The 23,181-nt window shown below is 39.3% G+C and overlaps 1 protein-coding gene across 3 annotated transcripts in view; it reads right to left on the bottom strand.

The window, feature by feature from the left end:
- Nucleotides 1-10,109: 10,109 nt before the first annotated feature.
- Nucleotides 10,110-23,181, bottom strand: part of kiaa1191 (KIAA1191 ortholog) — a 35,991-nt gene continuing 22,919 nt past the window's right edge. For all 3 annotated transcript variants that reach the window (XM_057850483.1, XM_057850484.1, XM_057850485.1), the window contains 3 exons: nt 18,561-18,724; nt 16,966-17,138; nt 10,110-11,042 (listed from right to left, as the gene is read on the bottom strand). In XM_057850483.1, the coding sequence (XP_057706466.1) occupies nt 10,837-11,042; nt 16,966-17,138; nt 18,561-18,724 (543 nt within the window). In that variant the 3' untranslated portion in view covers nt 10,110-10,836. The remainder of the gene's footprint in view (nt 11,043-16,965; nt 17,139-18,560; nt 18,725-23,181) is intronic.

Here is a 23,181-nt window from a genome sequence, read left to right as displayed (position 1 = left end):
GTAATTTTGGTAAGTATGTGTTCCCTTCAGCAAATTCGCCTGGATTTTTGGTGAAAGTCAAAGTTCAAAAGCTTAACAGCATAGCTCAAGAGCTAAAGAAATCTGGTTGGCAGGTAGTTGGAAAGTAGAACTCATAGGCAGAAGGTTAGTAGGAGCAGTGGGTAGGTAAGTAGAGGCAGTACGTAGTAGTTAGGCAGATTGTGGGTAGGTAATTTCACTGGAAACTTAAGTTATCTGTTCTGGTATTACTGGATCTCAGTGCCGCATTCAACACTGTGGGTAGGGCTCACTGACACTGTGCTTCAGAGATTCAAACTTTACTTAAAAATTGAGATTTCTTTGTGGCAATCAAACAGTCTAAATGAACCAAATTCATATGTTAGGTTCCTCAAGGGTCAATTCTTAGATCGCTTCTATTTAACTAGGGTTAGTCTATATGCTTCCTTTGGCTCAGATTATGGACCAGTACAATATACCCTATCACACCTATGTAAATGACACACAATTCTACATTTCAGTGTCTCCACATGACTATAGTCCAAGGGTGGGGAAACTGGTCCTCAAGGGCCGCTGTGGGTCCTAGTTTTTTGTTCCAACATATCTAGCTTAGACAGTTTAACCAATAAGGTTTCTGCAGAAACAAAAAGAACCTACTGCAATCAACTGATTGCACTTGGAAGGCACCAGATTAGTGAAAAGGGGTACTCTTGTGTGCCAGAATTTTCCTCAGCTAAATGCAGGAGAGACAGAAGTGATCATTTTTGGCCAAAAAAGAAAAGGTCAAAGATCAGCGGTGTCTTTGGCACAATGTCACTTAAAGCTACAAATCAAGGCCAGAAATTTTGTTCACTAAATCTGCCAATACTACCTAAAAAAATAAAGCTAGAATTAAGGGGATTTTGTAGAAACAAGGCATGGAAAAGCATGCAGTCATTTTTAGTATTGCAATATCATATTTACAGGTCTCAACAAAAAATCAGTCAGGAAGCAGCATCTGATACGTAATGCTGCTGCCAGAGTCCTTACAAAAACAAGCAAACTGGACCATTTTACACCAGTTATGATATCGTTACACTGGCTTCATGTGAGCCAAAGGATAGACTATAAACTTGTACTGCTGGTCTACATAACACTTAATGGCCACAGACCAAAATACATGCTTGATTTGTTTGTCTACAAAGCATCTAGATGCCTAAGGTCATCTGGAACCGCTCTACTTTGTGTTACAAGAACAAGAACCAGTCAGATGCTCCTCACCTCTGGAACAAGGTGCCTGAAGCTCTGCAATGTGCTCAGTTAACTCCTTTAAATCAAGGCTTATTCAGAGCTGTGTCACATCCAGAACTTTGCAGGTGACACAGTCATCATAGGCGCATTCAGGATGATGAAGGGGAGGTGTTCAGGGACCTGGTTGACGGCTTTGTTGCCTGGAGCTACAATAAAACATAGTTCACCGGTACAAGAGGGGCAAAGGAAAACTGTACTCTTTAAGAAAACTGATCTTTTGACATTGGTAAGAAATTGCTGCGGATATTTTACAGGGCGTGGCGGCCAGTGTCTTGTTTTATGCCATGGTGTGCTGGGGAGGCAGCATAGCTAAAAGGGACTCCAACAGGCTGGGCAAACTGATGAGGTGCGTGGGCTCTGTGGTCGGCACGGACATGGACTCTCTGGTGACAGTGGTAGAGAGTAGATCTAAGAGGAAACTCATGGCTATTATGGACAATGCCAGTCACCCTATACACTCTGTCATCACTGAACAGATGAACAGCGGAACACGTTCAGCAACAGGTTGCTCCTCCCCAGGTGCAGAACCAGTAGACTGAGAGACCCCTTTGTCCCAAGAGCTATCAAGCTCCACAACTCTACCCTAGGTGGGAGGGGGAGGGATTGTAATGCACAATTAGCACTTTAGTACATCTGCTGCTATTTGAAATTCTGTTCTCCTGCTATTGTCTGCCTGGTGTGTATTATTTGTATTATTTATTTTATTATATTTCTTAAGTAATAGTGTATTGTATTGAATATTATTTATTCCATTTTTAAATTTTAAATTTTGTAAAAATCCTTTTATTCTACCACTTTTTCACAATCTTTCACTTTATACTTTTATCTTTGCTGCTGTGGTGTTATGGACGCTGGAAAACTAATTTCCCTGAGGAAACCTTCCCAAGGCATGAAGTGTATTGAATTGAAAACGCTATTGTTTACCATTGTCACATTCTGCTGCTGGTTAGATTTTGTTTTGTTACAGACAGTTTTGTTACGGCTGTGGGGGCGTTCCCGACATCACACCTGCGGCTAATTCCAGCTAATCAACATTAGTATATAAACGCCGGCTATCCAAGACAACGTTGCCGAGATATTAGCTTGCTGGTCGCCATTCAATACATACTACTTTCGAGTCACTTTGTATTTGCTATCTTGTTCGTCAGCTGCCTTTGTTTTGTGATCCTCTACCTCGTGCAGGTATTGAGTGTATTTTTTGTTGTTTTTTTTGGGCTCTCTGCAAATCACTTAGTTTCGCATCATTGAACCTGTCGACCTATTCTCACGGAACCCTTTTGGTCTTTCCCTTTTTTCCACGATCGCATGTTTTGTTTGTGTTTAATAAATTCTTGAACGCTTCCCCTCAGTTGTCTGATCTTGGGTCCTATCTTGTTTTCCGCATTCGCAGACCGTGACAACCACAGCGTATTCATAACTACCCATATGTTATTTATTGTTGCGTATACTAATATGTTTCGCTCGTTAAGGAGCATCGGAGTATAAGGTGCACCCTCAATGAATGGTTTATATGAAAACAGTTTACATACAGTGGGGCAAATAAGAATTTAGTCAACCACCAATTGTGCAAGTCTTACTTGAAAAGATTAGAGAGGCCTGTAATTGTCAACATGAGTAAACCTCAACCATGAGAGACAGAATGTGGAGAAGAAAAAAAAACAGAAAATCACATTGTTTGATTTTTAAAGAATTTATTTCCAAATTAGAGTGGAAAATAAGTATTTGGTCATCAACAAACAAGCAAGATTTTGGGCTGTCAAAGACGTCTAACTTCTTTTAACGAGGTCTAACGAGGCTCCACTCGTTACCTGTATTAATGGCACCTGTTTTAACTCATTATCGGTATAAAAGACACCTGTCCACAATCTCAGTCAGTCACACTCCAAACTCCACTTTGGCCAAGACCAAAGAGCTGTCAAAGGACACCAGAGACAAAATTGTAGACCTGCACCAGGCTGGGAAGACTGAATCTGTAATAGATAAAACGCTTGGTGTAAAGAAATAAACTGTGGGAGCAATTATTAAAAAATGGAAGATGTACAAGACCACTGATAATCTCCCTCCATCTGGGGCTCCATGCAAGAACTCACCCCGTGGCATCAAAATGAAAACAAGAACGGTGAGCAAAAATCCCAGAACATCACGGGGGGACCTAGTGAATGACCTACAGAGAGCTGGGACCACAGTAACAAAGGCTACACAATGCGCCCCCAGGGACTCAAATCCTGCACTGCCAAGGCTGTTTTTCTGCAAAGGAACCAGGACGACTGATCTGTGTAAAGGAAAGAATGAATGGGGCCATGTATCGAAAGATTTTGAGTGAAAATCTCCTTCCATCAGCAAGGGCATTAAAGATGAGACGTGGCTGGGTCTTTCAGCATGACGATGATCCCAAACACACAGCCAGAGTAACAAAGGAGTGGCTTCGTAAGAAGCATTTCAAGGTCCTGGAGTGGCCTAGCCTGTCTCCAGATCTCAACCCCATAGAAAATCTGTGGAGGGAGTTGAAAGTCTGTGTTGCCCAACGACAACCTATAAACATCACTGCTCTAGAGGAGATCTGCATGGAGGAATGGGCCAAAATACCAGCAACAGTGTGTGAAAAGCCTGTGAAGAGTTACAGAAAATGTTTGGCCTCAGTTATTGCCAACAAAGGGTACATAACAAAGTATTGAGATGAACTTTTGGTATTGACCAAATACTTATATTCCACCATGATTTGCAAATAAATTCTTTAAAAAACAAACAATGTGATTTTCTGTTTTTTTTTTTTTTCACATTCTGTCTCTCATGGTTGAGGTTTACCCATGTTGACAATTACAGGCCTCTCTAATATTTTCAAGTGGGAGAGCTTGAACAATTAGTGGTTGACTAAATACTTATTTGCCCCACTGTATATAGGGCGCATCGCATTATAAGGCGCAGCAGTAGTAGTAGTGGTTGTGTTATGCATCTACTAGATGAAGCTGAGCTATAGGGAATGTCATGCCATGCTTAACCAATATTGATCCATATATAAGGCGCCTCAGATTATAGGGCACACTGCTGACTTTTGAGAAAATTGAAAGCTTGTAAGTGGGCCTGTTAGTGCAGAAAATGTGTTATATGTAGTTATATAACTTTTGTTTTTATTCATTTTTTTGGTTTTACTTCCATTTGTGGTTTCAGTTGTTTTTGTTTTTATCCTTCTTGATGATTTAAATTGACTTTTGTCTTGGGATTTTCATCTGATGTAAAGCACTTTAAATTACCTTGCGTTGATTTGTGCTATAAAAATATTTTACCTTGTGAAGATAGGTGGATGATAACTTCATACAGTATGTTGGTAGATGTGGGTTACAACACTACAAATTCAAATGTGTGTTTAAATGAGGGTGTAACGCTAAATACAATCCAATGGACTTTGACCTTGCAGGTATTTTCCTCATTGTTGCAATCTCACCAACCAATGTCCGGCTGGGTGTCATTCATTTCCAGTCTTCTGAGTCAGAGTATAACACTTTAACAATACTTTTGTTATATTTTAGTTTAATGACATGTAGTGTGGGCAGCATTTATGTCTCACATTTTAGAGGTTCTGGGTTCAAATAGTGGCTAGGGTTGAGCTTTCCTGTGGGGTGAAAATGTTGCATGTTCTTCCACGATTTCTGCCACAAACATCCAGGTTAATTGAATAGTCATACTGTACGCACCTAGCAATGGGCTAGTAAGCAGTCCAGGTGTACTTTGCTTCTGGACAGTGGCAGAACAAATCCGATCGGCCACTGGGGTAAGCAAGAGGACCGGAGCCCCTACTCCCAAATAATAATAGATAAAAGATCTTCGTAGCATCTTTTCACAATTTACACATGCCCACAACAATGGGGCTTAAAAGCTTCAGCACAACATGTAATTTTGAAGTCCATCAAATTGACACGAAGGATAATGAATCAAGAGAACAACCAAAATAGTAGGCTACATGGCCACCAGAAAAAAAAAAAAAGCACAAAATTTCAAAGAAGTTCAGCATCACGGATTGTGACCACATCATTCAAGATCCACTTTAATTATTTCAAATATTCAGAGCATAATAAACTACTTATTTAGACTTTTAATCTGCAGTTTAGCCACCCCTACCATTATTGGGCTCTAACGTCCCCAACAGGAGGATGAAGTCGGCAGGTTTCATCTGATTTAGAATTCAGCCTATTGAGGGGGATTTATTCAGGACGAGGATATTGCGACGCAGAGAGCCGCAAAATGTCATTGTGTCAGTCTATCTACTCCAATATATTTACAGGATATTCCTTTTATCGAAGTATTTATCCCCAATTGCTAAATAAATGGTATGGTCATGACAAATAACAGTCTTGTGCTACATGGAATATGAAATAATAAAAATGCATTTATTCAGTACGACATGGCAAATTACTCCATAATGGTCAAAACTGTCGACTTCACCTTTACTGTCGCACCTCCTGAACAATATTTTATGCCACCGTAGTTAGTCCGGCTTTTCCCTGCCCCGGCTTTGGAGAATGTAAACAAACCGAGAGGCGTGACAGCAAGCTTATATGCTAACCCAAACCGAGAGACGTTCTAAAGTCTTATTTTCGCTTTTCGAAGCAAAAAAATCACACAAAACTAGCCCGAATCATGTCACACGGCGGCGGGGTTGTCGATTGTCTTTGCCGATCGGCAACCCGCCCAGCGGCAAGCAAGTTACAGCTCGTTCCCCTGCTGCGGACCTGAGTGCTCGCCGGGGAAACAGCTGGAGAGTACCGCCGGACAAACGGGCCGGTGTTGGAGGAGCACGTAGCTGCCACATGGTCAACACGAATATGGCGTAAAATAATGCGTTACTACATGGCGAATACGCAAACAGTGAGAGAGGGGCGTGCAGTTGTTGTGCAGTTAACATGGCAGGATATGTCTGAGGAGAACTTCAACGTAAGTAAATAGTTCTTTATTTAAAGAAACTTTGTAGTGTTTGCTTGGTAATCACTGTATTCGCACCCATTTTTAACACAAATTTGGGGTTGAAAATTTGACGGAACACCAGGCACACGAAGAGTGCAATAATGCAGAGTATAGAGGGGTGTGTGAAAACAAGCCGTCGGCTGAGTGGCATTCTCGGTGGACAATCAGCCACAAAATGCAAGCCACCTCTGTATTAAAACGTGTGCCATTATCCCAGTATTTGACAGAATACAAAATACAATGTTTACTAACTTCCTCGTAAGTCCAATGGTTCCACAGTAGTAGGGCTTGTTTTGGCCAATATCCGCGGTGAATGGGAACCTTTTGAAACCCAAAAAGGCTCACACGCCTCTCTCTGGTGCAGCAACAATTTTCTGCAGCCGTTTGGCTCGCGTGATGTGAAAAACAAACAAATTAATCCGCAAAATCAGCTGAATCAGCAGTCCATCTGCATGCTATAAAGCTATGCTGTATTGTGAGATGCTGACCCGGGTGACGTCACATTTGCATTCGTCCTTTACCCAAGACTGAAGCCGGAAGTCACTCATTATCATGGCACGGGATTAAAAAATTGAATACATAAAACGATCGCTTCCACACACATCCAAGCGGTCCATTTCATTCAAGAGCATAAAACTGTGTGAAATATGAAATAAACATGCTTTTGGTGTCATATGCACTTTCAATCAACACATAAGAAACCTCGAAATCAGGGCTTCCCCACGATTTTTTTCTTATAATTGCAATAATTGACTAAACTAGGACCTTAAAATTGGTATGGACAGCAAGAAATGACAGCAGTCTAGCAGAAGTAATATAAGCTATATATGCAAGAAATCAACAGTTCATAACCTTAGGTGGGTAGAGCAGCCAAAAATTGTACTCAATTTAGAGTAGTGTTACTTCAAAACAATATTACTCAAGTACCATATTTTCCGCACTATAAGGCGCATCAGAGTATAAGATGCATCTTCTATGAATGGCCTATTTCTAAACAGTTTTCTTATATAGGGCGCACCGCATTATAAGGCGCAGTGGTAGTTGTGGTAGTGGTTGGGGTTGCGTTATGTATCCACAAGATGGAGCTGCTGTCAAGGGAATGTCATGGCATGAGTAACAAACATAGATACAGGGTAACCCCCCCAAAACAGGAACTTTTTACAATTCAATATAGAGTGATGGAAATAAAAATATTTTATTTATAGTAAATGAAACCTTAATATATGCCAATTAAGTAACAACGATGGAATTTTCCCTTTTTAAATAATGACATATTGATAATAATGTAATGCACATATTGAATACAAACACATACGTGACTGCGCACGTTAGCAACCTGTACTGTAGCTGCATGCATCCACTAGGTAGCGCTATGCTAATGGAAATGTCATGTCATGATTAACCAATATTTTCCATATATGAGGTGCATCTGTTTATAAGGTGTACTGTAGGCTTTTGAGAAAATGGAAGGCTTTTATGTGCACCTTATAGTGCGGAAAATACAGTACAAGTTAAAATAGTCATCGAAAAAAACATACTTAAGTACAAGTAAAAAAGTATTTGATGAAAAAACTACTGAAGTACTGAGTGATTCCTTATTTCTTTTTCTTTTTTTAATGATAGCATATTTTTTTCTCAGCTTAAGGTCATCTATATGAACTGTTATTATTATACTATAACCTATTAGATGACCATATTTGGCCAAAAATATACCAGAATCATCTAACTTCGACTGAAAAAATTGAAATGAAAATCACCTATCCCAAGAGGATGACTGTGTATTGTTACGTCTAATTGGTATATGGAGTCATGTGATTAATGTTGCTGCGTCTGTTTGGTGAGATTGGGTGAGCCACAGTGCTGGTATAAATAAAGAAAAAAAAAAAATGTTCCGACTCTAGTGCAGGCCAAAGTAGCAGAGTAAGAGTAGCGTTTCTTCTTCACAAATCTACTCAAGTAAAAGTAAAAAGAATTGCATGGTAAAACCACTCTTATAAGTATTTTTTCAGAAAGTTACTCAATTAAATGTAACGGAGAAAATGTAATGTGTTACTATTCACCTCAGTTCACAACATGTCAGAGGCTAAGACACTCAAATATTGTTTTTCTGACCTTTCCCCATTGCGGGCCCTGCACCGCGAGCACCCCCCTAAATCTCACCCTTGCGTCTGTCCATAATAGGCTCCATTTCATTCACTACCCTTATGAGGACAAGCGTATAACTATGTAGTATTTGGAAATGGGTGGGTAAAAGTGTACAATTATGTCTCTATGTACAACTCTAAGTGGGCAGTATTGGTAGATGTGCAGGATGAAGATGCAAATCACATTTTTTGTGGGCTTTCGACAACTGCAGTCTTGCATTTTTATTTGTGACATCACCTGTCCAAACATGCCATAAAGCATTTTTCAAAACAGCATACACATTCTCATTCACTCAAGTTTGGAGGACTTCATCACTTGCTTGAAATACCCTTTGTGCTAAATATTACATCTTACCACAGAGGTGGAAAACATATGACCCACTAGTCTTTAACCCTCATACTACTTTGTCTACCTTTTTTGTAAATTTTTGAATTTCTCATCTTTAATATGACATGATAAATTCTTTTTAGGACTATGCATTTGCTTCCAAAAATGGTTAATTAAAATGCATTCCTTGATTTAAAAAAAATAACCGTTTAATCCATTTCGTAGCTGTACCCCCTGATTTATTATAAATAATAAATGCTAAACAATTAAGAACAGCAATATTTGTAATAGCAAACTCCACCCCACAACATGCACACATTTAGATGAGATTCAATATAAAAAGTATATAAAATATCATTTTTACTTAGTATTTGAGTGACAGTGTCATTTCTGCATGGAAACAAAATAAATACAAACTTAACTTTGGTTTGCTGCAGTAACAGACGTTCTCTTTTAAAATTCTTGCAATTACTGGGAATGTGTATTAGGGACAATTTACAGAAATTATTTACTGATCTTACCACTGGTGCGGGGCATTTTTTTTTTCAATGATGTCATTATGACATGGCCAAAAGAATGAGTCTTTCCGTGTCATGCTAATGGTTGAAACATCTTTTAACACTATTTGAATGCCATCGTTTTCATTGATGTCATCTATAATTGGCCTTTATTAACGAAACCAAATGAATGTGTCTTTCATGTCATGGTAACGGCATAAACCTCTCTTTTAAACACTGTATGAATGCTTCTTATTGCATCTCAATGGACTGTCATAATCATGACAGCCATCTTAAACATGAAGGCATGCTTTTGGTAGCTATCAAGTGGCCTAACGCTAACCCAAAGACATTTGAAACAATGTCCACTTTGCAAAAAGTCACACAATTTACTGACTTTTAATGACGTCACAGGCATTCATTTCCATTCATGCAAGGTGTCGTGTCATGATTATGACAGTCTTGACACTCATTACAAGGGGGAAAAAAGTGAGATATTCAATAGTAAACATGAACAGAAAATGTTTCATAGGTTTCCATAAAAATACACAAAAACATTTAATCTCATCATCTGACTTGTTAAATCATAATTTATTAGTGTTCTATTTTGAGCTCGCAGTATTGCATCTGAAATGGAACATGACTTCTGCGTGTTAACTGAGCCAACACTGCTCTCTCGTGGTCGAAGACTATAATTACGCACTGCATTCCCTTGAGTATAAACTCAGGACCTCCAGATATTTAACTTATTAGCAGTATAATGTATTTATTCTCTATTTTCTTGAATTTAAAGGGTCAGAAGACCCACAATTTCATTAAAAAAAAAAAAAAAAAAAAACTAAAGATTTACATTCTTCCTCAAAAAGATTACCTCAAAACCCAATAATGACATAATTGCATTTTCTATGTTGATTTATTTACACGTGCGAGTGGGAGTTACAATCTCTCTTGTGCAATTACATAAAGTATGCGAGTCAATATTTTCAAAATACAACTTTAAGGACAAACCTGTTGACAAACAAAATACAAAACTGGAACCAAAACAACCACTGCAATGCTTTGTAACTATTGAGTTATATTGCATTTGTACCAAAAAGTTAAAAACATACACAATATATCCAGAATGTGAACTATGGGAATTGTGAATAGACAACATGAAAAAGTGATCTTAAATATAAATGTTTGTTTAGGTCAGCAGTTAAACTCAATATGAAAAAAAGCAAAGCCAAATATTTACTGAACAAAAACACTGCTGCAGGTTTAGGCACAAAACTACCGCAAATCTGTGATGCCCCCTCCCAAAAATTACAATTTTACCATGAAAGTCTGTGCTATTTCTAAGGGAAAAAAAAAAAAAAGCTTTGACAACATCGATCTCATGCCGTGACTGAAAATGGAAACTTGACATGTTGATGCACATTACCCCTCATATTTGGACCTATAAATCGGAAGAAAGAGGAGTACAGAGGAAGATTGCAGTCCACTAAAAGTAGTAACAGTGCAGTCATATTTTATACTTTGAGGGTCAACTGATACTACGTCAGGGTGGGTGGTCTGCCAAGGGGACGAAGGAAGGCAGGGAAGCACATGAAGGGGGCAGATGTAACCATAGTGCGTCTGGTCAAAAGCTCGAAGGTGTTAAGACATTCATGTCTCGGGGTTTGAGTTTATGTGGCCGTGTTGGCACTTGCTTGGGGTCTACGCCTGAAATTTCAATCTTTGGGGGCATGAAGCTGGCAGTGTCTCCAACCCTGAGGCTGTCCTGACCACCAGTGCCTGCAATGGTAGAGGACTTCTGCAGGCCAAAGTACGACTGAAGGGAAAAGCCTGGAAGGAAAGCAGAGAGGTTTAATGACTAAACTATAAATCTATTTCTTTCAAAGCAGTGGTTCACAAATTTACCAAACCAAATAAAATAGCACTGCCATAAACTCAACAGACAAGATCATCATTATTTCAGTATTCATACTTTTTTATTTCAATACAAAATGTATGCATTGATTCAATAAAGGTTGAAAGGGTACACATGCCTTTACACTGCTATAAAAGGTTTGATTTTAACGGTGGCGAGATTGTCATTTCGCATCTAGTTCCATATAAATGTGATATCTATGAGACGCATCTGACACTACCTGCTACCACCGTAGCATCATGCGGGTGTCGTTTTTAGCAACGTTGGCATTGTTTGTATCGGCTGCGGCTGTAATCAGGTATTGTTGCTTCTTCCTCTACATACAGTGTATCACAAAAGTGAGTACACCCCTCACATTTCTGCAGATATTTAAATATATCTTTTCATGGAACAACACTGACAAAATGACAATTTGACACAATGAAAAGTAGTCTGTGTACTAAAAATAACTCAAAATATAGCCATTAATATCTAAACCCCTGGCAACAAAAGTGAGTACACCCCTTTGAAAAAACGTACAGTGGGGCAAATAAGTATTTTGTCAACCAACAATTGTGCAAGTTCTCTGACTTGAAAAGATTAGAGAGGCCTGTAATTGTCAACATGGGTAAAACATGAGAGCCAGAATGTGGGAAAAAAAAAAAAAAATAGAAAATCACATTGTTTTTTAAAAGACTTTATTTCCAAATTAGAGTGGAAAATAAGTATTTGGTCACCTACAAACAAGCAAGATTTCTGGCTGTCAAAGAGGTCTAACTTCTTCTAATGAGGTCTAACGAGGTCTAACTAGGCTCCACTCGTTACCTGTATTAATGGCACCTGTTTTAACTCATTATCTGTATAAAAGACACCTGTCCACAACCTCAGTCAGTCACACTCCAAACTCCACTATGTCCAAGACCAAAGAGCTGTCAAAGGACACCAGTGACAAAATTGTAGACCTGCACCAGGCTGGGAAGACTGAATCTGCAATAGGTAAAACGCTTGGTGTAAAGAAATAAACTGTGGGAGCAATCATTAGAAAATGGAAGACATACAAGACCACTGATAATCTCCCTCGATCTGGGCCTCCATGGCGTCAAAATGATAACAAGAACGGTGAGCAAAAATCCCAGAACCACACGGGGGGACCTAGTGAATGACCTACAGAGAGCTGGGACCACAATAACAAAGGCTACTATCGGTAACACAATGCACCGCCAGGGACTCAAATCCTGCACTGCCAGACGTGTCCCCCTGCTAAAGTCAGTACACGTCGAGGCCCATCTGCGGTTCGCTGGAGAGCATTTGGATGATCCAGAAGAGGACTGGGAGAATGTGTTATGGTCAGATGAAACCAAAATAGAACTTTTTGGTAGAAACACAGGTTCTCATGTTTGGAGGAGAAAGAATACAGAATTGCATCCGAAGAACACCATACCCACTGTGAAGCATGGGGGTGGAAACATCATGCTTTGGGACTGTTTTTCTGCAAAGGGACCAGGACGACTGATCTGTGTAAAGGAAAGAATGAATGGGGGTCATGTATCGAGAGATTTTGAGTGAAAATCTCCTTCCATCAGCAAGGGCATTGAAGATGAGACGTGGCCGGGTCTTTCAGCATGACAATGATCCCAAACACACAGCCAGGGCAACAAAGGAGTGGCTTCGTAAGACGCATTTCAAGGTCCTGGAGTGGCCTAGCCAGTCTTCAGATCTCAACCCCATGGAAAATTTGTGGAGGGAGTTGAAAGTCCGTGTTACCCAACGACAAAACATCAGTGCTCTAGAGGAGATCTGCATGGAGAAATGGGCCAAAATACCAGTGTGTGAAAAGCTTGTGAAGAGTTACAGAAAACGTTTGGCCTCCGTTATTGCCAACAAAGGGTACATAACAAAGTATTGAGATGAACTTTTGGTATTGACAAAATACTTATTTTCCACCATAATTTGCAAATAAATTCTTTAAAAATCAAACAATGGATTTTCTGTTTTTTTCCCCCACATTCTGTCTCTCATGGTTGAGGCCTCTATACTATTTTCAAGTGGGAGAACTTGCACAATTAGTGGTTGACTAAATACTTATTTGCCCCACTGTACATCCCTAAATGTCCAAATTGAGTACTGCTTGTCATTTTCCCTCCAAAATGTCATGTGACTCGTTACAGGAGTGCTGTCAGCATTGCTGCAGAGATTGAAGAGGTTGGTGGTCAGCCAACTAGTAGACAGACCATACGCCGTGCTCCATCAAATTGGTGTGCCTAGCTGTCCCCCTGAAGATGGTACACAACAAAACCCGCCTGTCTCATCAGACTGTAGGACATAGTTCCAGTAATCCTTGTGCTTTGTTGACATGACTTCAGCAAACTGTTTGCGGGCTTTCTTGTGTACCGTCTTCAGAAGAGCCTTCCTCCAGGGGTGGTAGCCAGGCACACCAATTTGATGAAGAGTAAATAATAAATTATAAGTATTATATAAGCTGCACACAGACTACTTTTCATTGGGTCAAAGTGTCATTTTTTTCAGTGTTGTCCCATGAAAAGATATACGTCATTATCTGCAGAAATGCGAGGGGTGTACTCACTTTTGTGATACACTGTACGTGACGTCAGCGCGTAGCTCCGCTTTAAAAGTAGTCCGTGCAAAACGTGATGCTAGAGCTCGCAAAATTAAACTATTCCTCGAGGTGAATAAAATTACTCAGATCAATTTTTAAACTCGAGTTACTCGAGTATTCGTTTCAGCTCTAATATATACTTATAGTTTAAAGTGCATATGACAGCAAAAAGCATGTTTATTTCATATTTCACGTGGTATTTAATGCTCCTGAATGAAATGGACCGCTTGGATGTGTGTGGAAGCGATTGATATATATATATTTTTTAATCCCGCGCCATGAAAAAAGGGTGACTTCCTGGATTGACGAAGAATTCGAATGTAACGTCATCGGGATAATCTTCAGTATACAGCCAGGTATACAGACAAGTCCGACAACTTTGGGAAAATTGTGAGGTGAGTAAGCTACGTGTTTTATATTATGTCAAATACTGGGATCATGGCACAAGTTTTAATAAGGAGGTGGCTTGCATTTTGTGGGTGACAATGCTCCTTGTCCACCGAGAAGGCTACTTGGCCGACAGCTTGTCACACACCATGGTCACTTCCAACCTCTCGGTCCTATTCACGTGCCCGTCGAGAATGCGCTTTCCTCAGCTTAGCCAAGAGCAACACCCCGCTCCGACGTCGGCCGCTTTGTCCACCGAGAATGCGCTATTTTTGGCATTCATTCCCCGCGACGAGCACTGCCAGCCCGCAGCAGAAAGACGAGCCCTTAGTTGTTCACTGCCGGGGCCTGGCCGATCGTTGAAGACAATCAATCCCGCCGCCGTGTGTGACATGAGTCAAGGCAGTTTTGTGTTATTTTTCGATTCGAAAGGCGAGAATAAGACTTGGAAAAGCTGCTCAGTTTGGGTTAGCATGTCGGCAAGTTGTCACGCCTCCTGTTTTGTTTACCTTTTTCCTCCGTCTCCGAAACCGGGCAGGGAAATGACAAAAGTCGGACTAACTCTGGTGGCATAAAATACCGTTCGGGAGAAAGTCACCAGTTTTGACAATTATGCAGTAATTTTACCCTGTCGTACTGAATAAATGCATTTTTAATATTTCATATTCCATTTAGCACAAGACTGTTATTTGTCATGACCATACCATTTATTTAGCAATTGGGGAAAATATTTAAGAAACTTGAAACAATCATGACATTTTGCAGCTCTGTCGTATTTTCCTTGTTCTGAATCTTCACCCTCAATGGGCTGAACTCTAAATCAGATGAAATCGTGACCCTGCCGACATCATCGTCCAGCTGGGGACACTAGAGAGCTATGACCGGTGGGTCTAAACGGCAGATAAAAGACTTAATTTCCCGTCAATTGCGCTTTGCCAAACCGTTGTATATAGTCGAATAGTCTCAAAATATGATTTTAATTCAAATAATAATGCCATTTAAAAAATTTTTAAGCTGTCACAGGCACTGTAAGATCAACTTGCATTTGTTATTGGTCTTGCATGATATTCGTTATACCTACATTTGCCACGTTTACATGGAGCCAAATATTCCAATTACAATCGGAATATTTGTTCAAACCGAATAAATGTGTTCCATATAAACACCTCATTCGGAATGAACAGGCCCAAACCGAATGGAATTTCATTCCGATTCACAGTGGTGTAATATTCCTTTTCCCAAACCGATTAGAAGTAAAATTATATCATGTAAACAGGGAAGCGGAATGGTGTCTGGTTGTGTTCTTTCTGCGCATGCTCCGTACTGACGTGGTGACGTCACTCGGTGACGTAAGTAACGTCACTTGCAACATGGCTTCCAAGCACACACACAGCGCACCCACACAACTTTTTAAATGAACGGCGTATCATTCTCAAGTTTTGTTTCAACTCGAAAAGTTAAAACAGCAGCTGATCTGACGATCGAGCTCCATGTTTTGCAACGTGACGCTTTGTTTTGATTAATCTGCGCATGTCAGACGGCAGTTGTCAAACGTCCTTTCGGAATAAAGGCAGTCACATGTATACGCTGGATCGGAATAGATGAAGTGACATGTAAACAGCTGATGTGAAATTTCCATTCGGAATGATTTGAATCGGTATGAATAAAAGTCAGCATGTAAACGTGGCTACTGACTCATGATCAAAACAATTGCCTTGATTACATTGAAAAATCTGTAGTGATCTAATCATAGTAAGCGCATTTTCACAACTGTATACATTTGCTTAACAATACTGTACTGTGCTACATAGTGTACTGTGCTACATAGTGTACTGTAACTCTAATCTTCATTTTACAACAAGGTAATAATAACCCATACGTAACACTGTTATCCACTTTAAGGGGCACAACACCAAGAACATTGAAAATGACAACAGGAGTGTGTCCTGCTTATGTGCTTTTGTTGTAGTAGCAAAAAACAAAACATAGCAGACAATGGCTTAATTTTGGTATGTTGTGTGGGGCAAAGCTAATTTAGACCTCTAAATTCATCTATTACAGTAAGAGAATGCATCAAAATTAAAGGTAAGTCTTTGTAACGAAACATTGCAAACACTTGGTTAGAAAATAAGAATTTTACAACCATGTACACTACATTATGATGTTGGGGTAAAAAGAAAACAAAAAACAAAAACAAACGCACAAATTGACGATAACGCTTCTTAGAAATATTTAAGTTTTTTACCGTAGCGGGAAAATGAGTATCATACTAAAATCCAAGTTCTCCAGTAGAAAATATGACTGGAGGGGGTGATCTCATCCAATTTGACTCTACAACTGGTATTTACTATAATTATGACACCACATGACGGCAGCATTAAGGTTTGTGGTCCAAAAAACAAATGGTTAATGGACCTACGCTTTTTTTTAACCCCCACGGTCCTTGATGTGTTTTGACACTATATACTCAATTACCTTATGATGATGCAGCATCATGAGCAACGAGGGGTTCAATGTTTTGCTCAAGGATACTTAGACAAGGTCACAAGGGAGAGGAATCAAAGCCACAACCTCTGCGTTGGGGTACAACTATCAATGAACCACGCCGCCCCCAATATCAAGTGAGACAAATAAATGAAAAGTGTAAGAAAGCAACAAGTAACTACTGGTTACAGTTTTGTGAAATTTAGTTTTTCTTGAAAATGTTTGTGCTTTTTCTAATCTGGAACAATAAAACTCCATGAGCTCGAGGGTGGGATGTTCAATAAAGCAGTGTTTAAGATAAATATTTCTTTGAAATAAATGGCTGACAATGAACTGAACCAGCCTGTCATGCACTCAAAAGTGTCCCTCACCTGTGTTGGGTTCAGAGCCTGGGTGAGTGGGGGACTTCTGTACCACAGAGCGAGTTCCAAAGAAGCTCCATCTGTCCTCTCCTCCCTGGTTTCCACCCATGTCTGCTGTGGGGCTAACACTACTCGACTCTCCCGCTGTGAGAAAGGGCACAGTATTCCGCTGGAACCAGCTCCTGTAATCCCGCCAAAGGCATAGTGTGTGTTGTGAAGATGCAACTCGGATGCCAAGTGATAAATCATGAGGCAGAGCACCAGTTTTAGACACAAAGCACGTGCTCCAACTACAGTGGGGCAAATAAGTATTTAGTCAACCACTAGTTCTGCAAGTTCTCCCACTTGAAAATATTAGAGAGGCCTGTAATTGTCAACACGGGTAAACCTCAACCATGAGAGACAGACTGTGGAAAAAAAAAAAACCAGAGAATCACATTGTTTGATTGTGAAAGAATTTATTTGCAAATCATGGTGGATAATAAGTATTTGGTCAATACCAAAAGTTCATCTCAATACTTTGTTATGTACCCTTTGTTGGCAATAACGGAGGCCAAACGTTTTCTGTAACTGTTCACAAGCTTTTCACACACTGTTGCTGGTATTTTGGCCCATTCCCTCATGCAGATCTCCTCTAGAGCAGTGATGTTTTGGGGCTGTCGTTGGGCAACACAGACTTTCAACTCCCTCCACAGATTTTCTATGGGGTTGAGATCTGGAGACTGGCTAGGCCACTCCAGGACCTTGAAATGCTTCTTACGAAGCCACTCCTTTGTTACCCTGGCTGTGTGTTTGGGATCATCGTCATGCTGAAAGACCCAGCCACGTCTCATCTTCAATGCCCTTGCTGATGGAAGGAGATTTTCACTCAAAATCTTTCGATAGATGGCCCCATTCATTCATTCTTCAGCAGGGGGACATGTCTGGCAGTGCAGGATTTGAGTCCCTGGCGGCGCATTGTGTTACTGTAACCTTTGTTACTCTGGTCCCAGCTCTCTGTAAGTCATTCACTAGGTCATATCATTTTGACGCCACGGGGTGAGTTCTTGCATGGAGCCCCAGATGGAGGGAGATTATCAGTGGTCTTGTACATCTTCCATTTTTTAAATAATTGCTCCCACAGTTGATTTCTTTACACCTAGCGTTCTACCTATTGCAGATTCAGTCTTCCCAGCCTGGTGCAGGTCTACAATTTTGTCTCTGGTGTCCTTCGACAGCTCTTTGGTCTTGGCCATAGTGGAGTTTGGAATGTGACTGACTGAGCTTGTGGACATACCGATAATGAATTAAAACAGGTGCCATTAATACAGGTAACGAGTGGAGCCTCCTTAGACCTCGTTAGAAGTTAGACCTCTTTGACAGCCAGAAATCTTGCTTGTTTGTAGGTGACCAAATACTTATTTTCAACTCTAATTTGGAAATAAATTCTTTAAAAATCAAACAATGTGATTTTCTGTTTTTTTTCCCACATTCTGTCTCTCATGGTTGAGGTTTACCCTTGTTGACAATTACAGGCATCTCTAATATTTTCAACTGGGAGAACTTGCACAATTAATGGTTGACTACTTATTTGCCCCACTGTACGAGTGCAATGTACCGCTTACCTGCGAACAACAGCAGGTGACGCAAGGGGACTGACACAGGGGGTGACAGTCGGTGTAACAGAGGGGGTGACCGAGGGAGTGACGCAGGGGGTGCCACTTGGGGTGGATTGTGCTGATGTTGTTAGCCTGTCGTCCTTGAAGTCCCCTATTGTCATTCTCAGCTTCTGCAAGGCACACAAACAACAAATCAAACAAATCCTCCCAAAACCTCAAACTATTACTTCATTAAGACACCCCACCTCAGATTTGTTAAACTATTTTCCTCAATGGATAATCTGGAGGTTCCGAATATAGCTGTACTACGAAAAGTCTAGTTTTGGAGACATCTCGTCATTGATCCACTACTGAGCAAATAGTCCTGAATACACAATGACACCTGGAAAGGGCTCATCAAGTTTCCCCACAACATGCAGACAAGCTGATAACGTCAAAATCCCTCAGGACCAATCACCTGTCCCGAAAAGAGGGCGTATTGTTTTGTTGACCTTCCCTATGAACATGCAAATGAACAAGTCAGCAAATAAATCGTAACTGACAATTATGGTTGGTCTACCGAGGTGTTAAAGCATAACATACTCCACTATAAATGATATACGTCAAAGTCGCGGTTGTCACTCTTAACTGATTTGATATTTTGAAATCATTTGATCACGTAATATAAACCGTTTTAGGTTTGTTGTTTTTAGTATACAATGGAATAGCCTCGACACATTTTTAAGTGCCGCAGGAAGATTATAATCATAATAACCTTGTATTGACGGTGGATTTATGTGCTCGTGTTAAAAGTAACGAATATCTGCATTTTTGGGGGGCGAATATTTGTACTCGAAACGACGTCAATGTTAAACAGGCTAGCCATATTTGTCGCCGTAATAGCTAGCTCGGTACAAAGCAAGCTAACGATGCTACATGTCAACTGTACTTGAAAACAGTATTCGCTCAAAAGGCCTGACTCACATCACGACAATATCCAAGAAGTTGGCTTCCGAACGATCCAAAAATGTACACATTCCGGCAAATGTGCAATTTAAAGGCTGTGTAGCCTCCATGGTGCTGGCCGTCAGTAGCACGAAAAAACTACTGCGCGGCCTGCTTCCGGTGTCTATCGTTGAATTCTCAAGAAAAAAAAATGAGTTGGACCTACCTTTTTATAATGATGTCTTTTTGACGTTCCCTGACGTTTGCGTCCTTTATTATTTCCATAATTCAGAAGAGCAACGACACAAATGCGTGCGGGAGGCCTGTGACAGTTGGTGTCGTGAAGTGAGCTCATAAAGGGATTGTAGCACACATATCAGAGGTTGCATGGCAACGAGTCTGTTACATAATGTGTTTACCATGAAAGTTTTTTTTTTTTTTTGGTTCTAGCCTGCGTTCACATCACACTCTCTCAAGTATAACATTGTGTTCTGTTCAATTCTCACAGTTAGATAGCCAGTGCTGGAAGTAACGAATTACATTTTCTCTCGTTACAGTAACAAAGTAGTTTTTTTTATGTAATTTGTACTTTTTGGTTGGTATCTTCTAAATCTCCAACTTTACTTTAACCTAAGGACATTTTTGGGTATAATTTACTATATTACATTTTTACGGAGACCCAAAGGCAGGGGTCGGCAATCCAAAATGTTGCGCGAACCATATTGGACCAAAAAATAAAAAATAAAAACTACCCACCACCTGTTAAGCAACCTTATTTGCATTATATAATAAGTTCAGGTATATGGGTAATTTAGATTGTCTTACCATGTTGTAAAGATAGAATTGACCCTACCATAATTAAGTGAATTATTTTCATTACCAGTATGTTCAGACTAGTACATTTACCCCTTTTCACTCGCTGAATGTGCCAGTCCATTTTTTCCCCTCAAACACATGTTTGATTGGTTGATGACTTGCATTTGTTTAAAATGTCTTATTTTATTTTCTACATTATTTATTTAAAAAATGTTATTTGCAGCCTATGCAGATTTTTAAGATAATCATACATTAATCATAACCGAGGTAAAACGTTTTCATTTTTTGTTGAGATTGGCTGTGCTTGTGGACAAAAGCAGTAGTGTTTTATCTGAAGGAAGGCTCCATTTTTATATCCCGCATTGGCCCGAATATAAGACGGCCCTGATTATAAGACAACCCCCTCTTTTTCAAGACTCAAGTTTGAAAAAAGACTTTTTGAACACCAAATTAATTTTTATACAGAAAATAATTACAGTACATCGGAAACAAATGATTATAACAATATATTTGAGAGAAAAAACATGTTATTTTGCCTCATTCAAATTTTAATATCTGAACATTTAAATATGTAAACTAAAGTGCAATCACTTTCGTAAATGAATGGCTTCTGGTTTTTGAAATGTAAATAAACCAATCTATTGTGATAAAACAACAAATTGTCAATAACTGCATGAACCATCAAAGTGAAGTCTAACTGTAACTGTAGTCTTGAAGCAAATCTGAATAAGGAAAAACATTACAATAAAATAATGCTAACTGGTTGAACTAAAAGGAGTAGCTGAGATCTGTTATGACAGAACATCGCTTGCTGGTGCCATCTAGCGTCATGAATGGGGAGAGTAGCTGAGATCTATCATGACAGATCATCGCTTCAATGATATCTGGCGCTATCTAGCGTCGTGAATGGGTATGACTCTAGACCGCAAATATAAGTGTTATTACAATGCAAAAAACACAGTCTTTGGGCGAATATGGTATTTATTTTTGTTATACTCTGACTAAGACGTTTTTTTTTCAGTTATATTTAAGTTATTTATTTAGATAGACAATGTTGAGTGGTCTTAAGACAAAAGTTTATTTTTTAGCATTCCTGGATAGTCAAGAGATTATTAAAAACTTTGTATTTATTGTGTGTGTGATATAATTTATGTTCAATAAAATCCAGACAATTATTGTGGAAGTTTTCAAAATGTTTAGTAGTTTTTGAAAAAGGTTTGAATAGAACAGTGTATCACCTGGACCAATACACGTGAAAGTTAGCATAAGTCAATACAAATTTATTTTTGCATTGATCATTTAGCCTATCAATTAATCAGGTTCATATTTGTGAGAAATGTAGCCCTGATCCCCATTCACCCAATTTGTTTGATCTTATTAATGTCCTGTCCGCAGCAAAAAGTGTACATGCAGGTTATGCTGTTATATCGTCCCTACCAATGTTGAAACCAAACTTACGCCCTTGGTATCTAGTACATTAGCTTTATAGTAGCCTACTATCAAAATGACTAAATTGGCCACAAATATATAATGAGCCTTCATGAATAAATGTTCATTTTCTCTGCAGTGCATCCTATAAAGAATGACACACACGTGACTACTCTGTTGTATGATGCCACCTCAAGTTTAACTTCAATACATTAGTTATAAATTAGAAAATGTCCTCCTGCAGAAACCATACTGAAACAAAAATATATTTCCCTCCCCCATTTTTTTCCATTTTTGAACATTTTTTAAAAACTTCTATAGGGAGCCACTAAGGCAGTGCTAAAGAGCCGCATGTGGCTCTACAGCGACGGGTTGCTGACCCCTGCCTTAATGGGACATGGAAGAACAAGAAAAAAAAAAGACAGAAGAGAAGAGGGAAAAAAAGTTGACGTTGAAGAAAAAAAAGTGTTTTTTAAGAAATATTATAGTTTAGGCAAAAAACAAACATAACATGTGCCCTGGGATATAATAGCATGTTAAGTAAAAAAAAAAAAACCTAAGGTTGAAGCAAAAAAAAAGAATTTGACATCGAAACATTGTCTGTTTTTTGTTTTTTACTTCAGAGCAAAAAAAATTATATCGAAGCAAAAAAACATTTTTTTTTTAAGTCGAAGCGAAAAAAACAAAAAAAGCACCTAATTCTGCTATTTTTAAACATGCGTTGTGTACTTGCGGCTAAATTTCAGGTAAACAAAGACAACTATGGAACCTGTACACATGTGGGGTAGGTAAATTGAGTTTTACTTGAAATTGGCCTAAAATAGAATGATATAAGATCAATTCTTGATATTAAACACGTAAGGGATATCTCCATGTGAGGGATAGCTCCTCCATGACTCTATTCGACATTCAAAAATGCTACTTAATTTGCATGAAGGAGTGGAGATTATGTGGTGTCCAAACTGATCAATTCTTGATAGTAAACACGTAAGGGATATCTCCACATGAGGGATAGCTCCTCCATGACTCTATTCGACATTCAAAAATGCTACTTAATTTGCATGAAGGAGTGGAGATGATGTGGTGTCCAAACTGACTTGGACTGACATTGCAGTTTTATGCCAGTTACTTTCATAGTTTATCGTACAGTGGGGCAAATAAGTATTTAGTCAACCACCAATTGTGCAAGTTCTCCCACTTGAAAATATTAGAGAGGCCTGTGATTGTCAATATGGGTAAACCTCAACCATGAGGGACAGAATGTGGGGAAAAAAATAGAAAATCACATTGTTTGATTTTTAAAGAATTTATTTGCAAATCATGGTGGAAAATAAGTATTTGGTCAATACCAAAAGTTCATCTCAATACTTTGTTATGTACCCTTTGTTGGCAATAACGGAAGCCAAACGTTTTCTGTAACTCTTCACAAGCTTTTCACACACTGTTGCTGGTATTTTGG

The sequence above is a fragment of the Corythoichthys intestinalis genome, chromosome 11 (genome assembly GCF_030265065.1).
Source record: "Corythoichthys intestinalis isolate RoL2023-P3 chromosome 11, ASM3026506v1, whole genome shotgun sequence".
Lineage (NCBI taxonomy): Eukaryota > Metazoa > Chordata > Actinopteri > Syngnathiformes > Syngnathidae > Corythoichthys > Corythoichthys intestinalis.
This window is presented reverse-complemented; position numbering and strand designations above follow the sequence as displayed.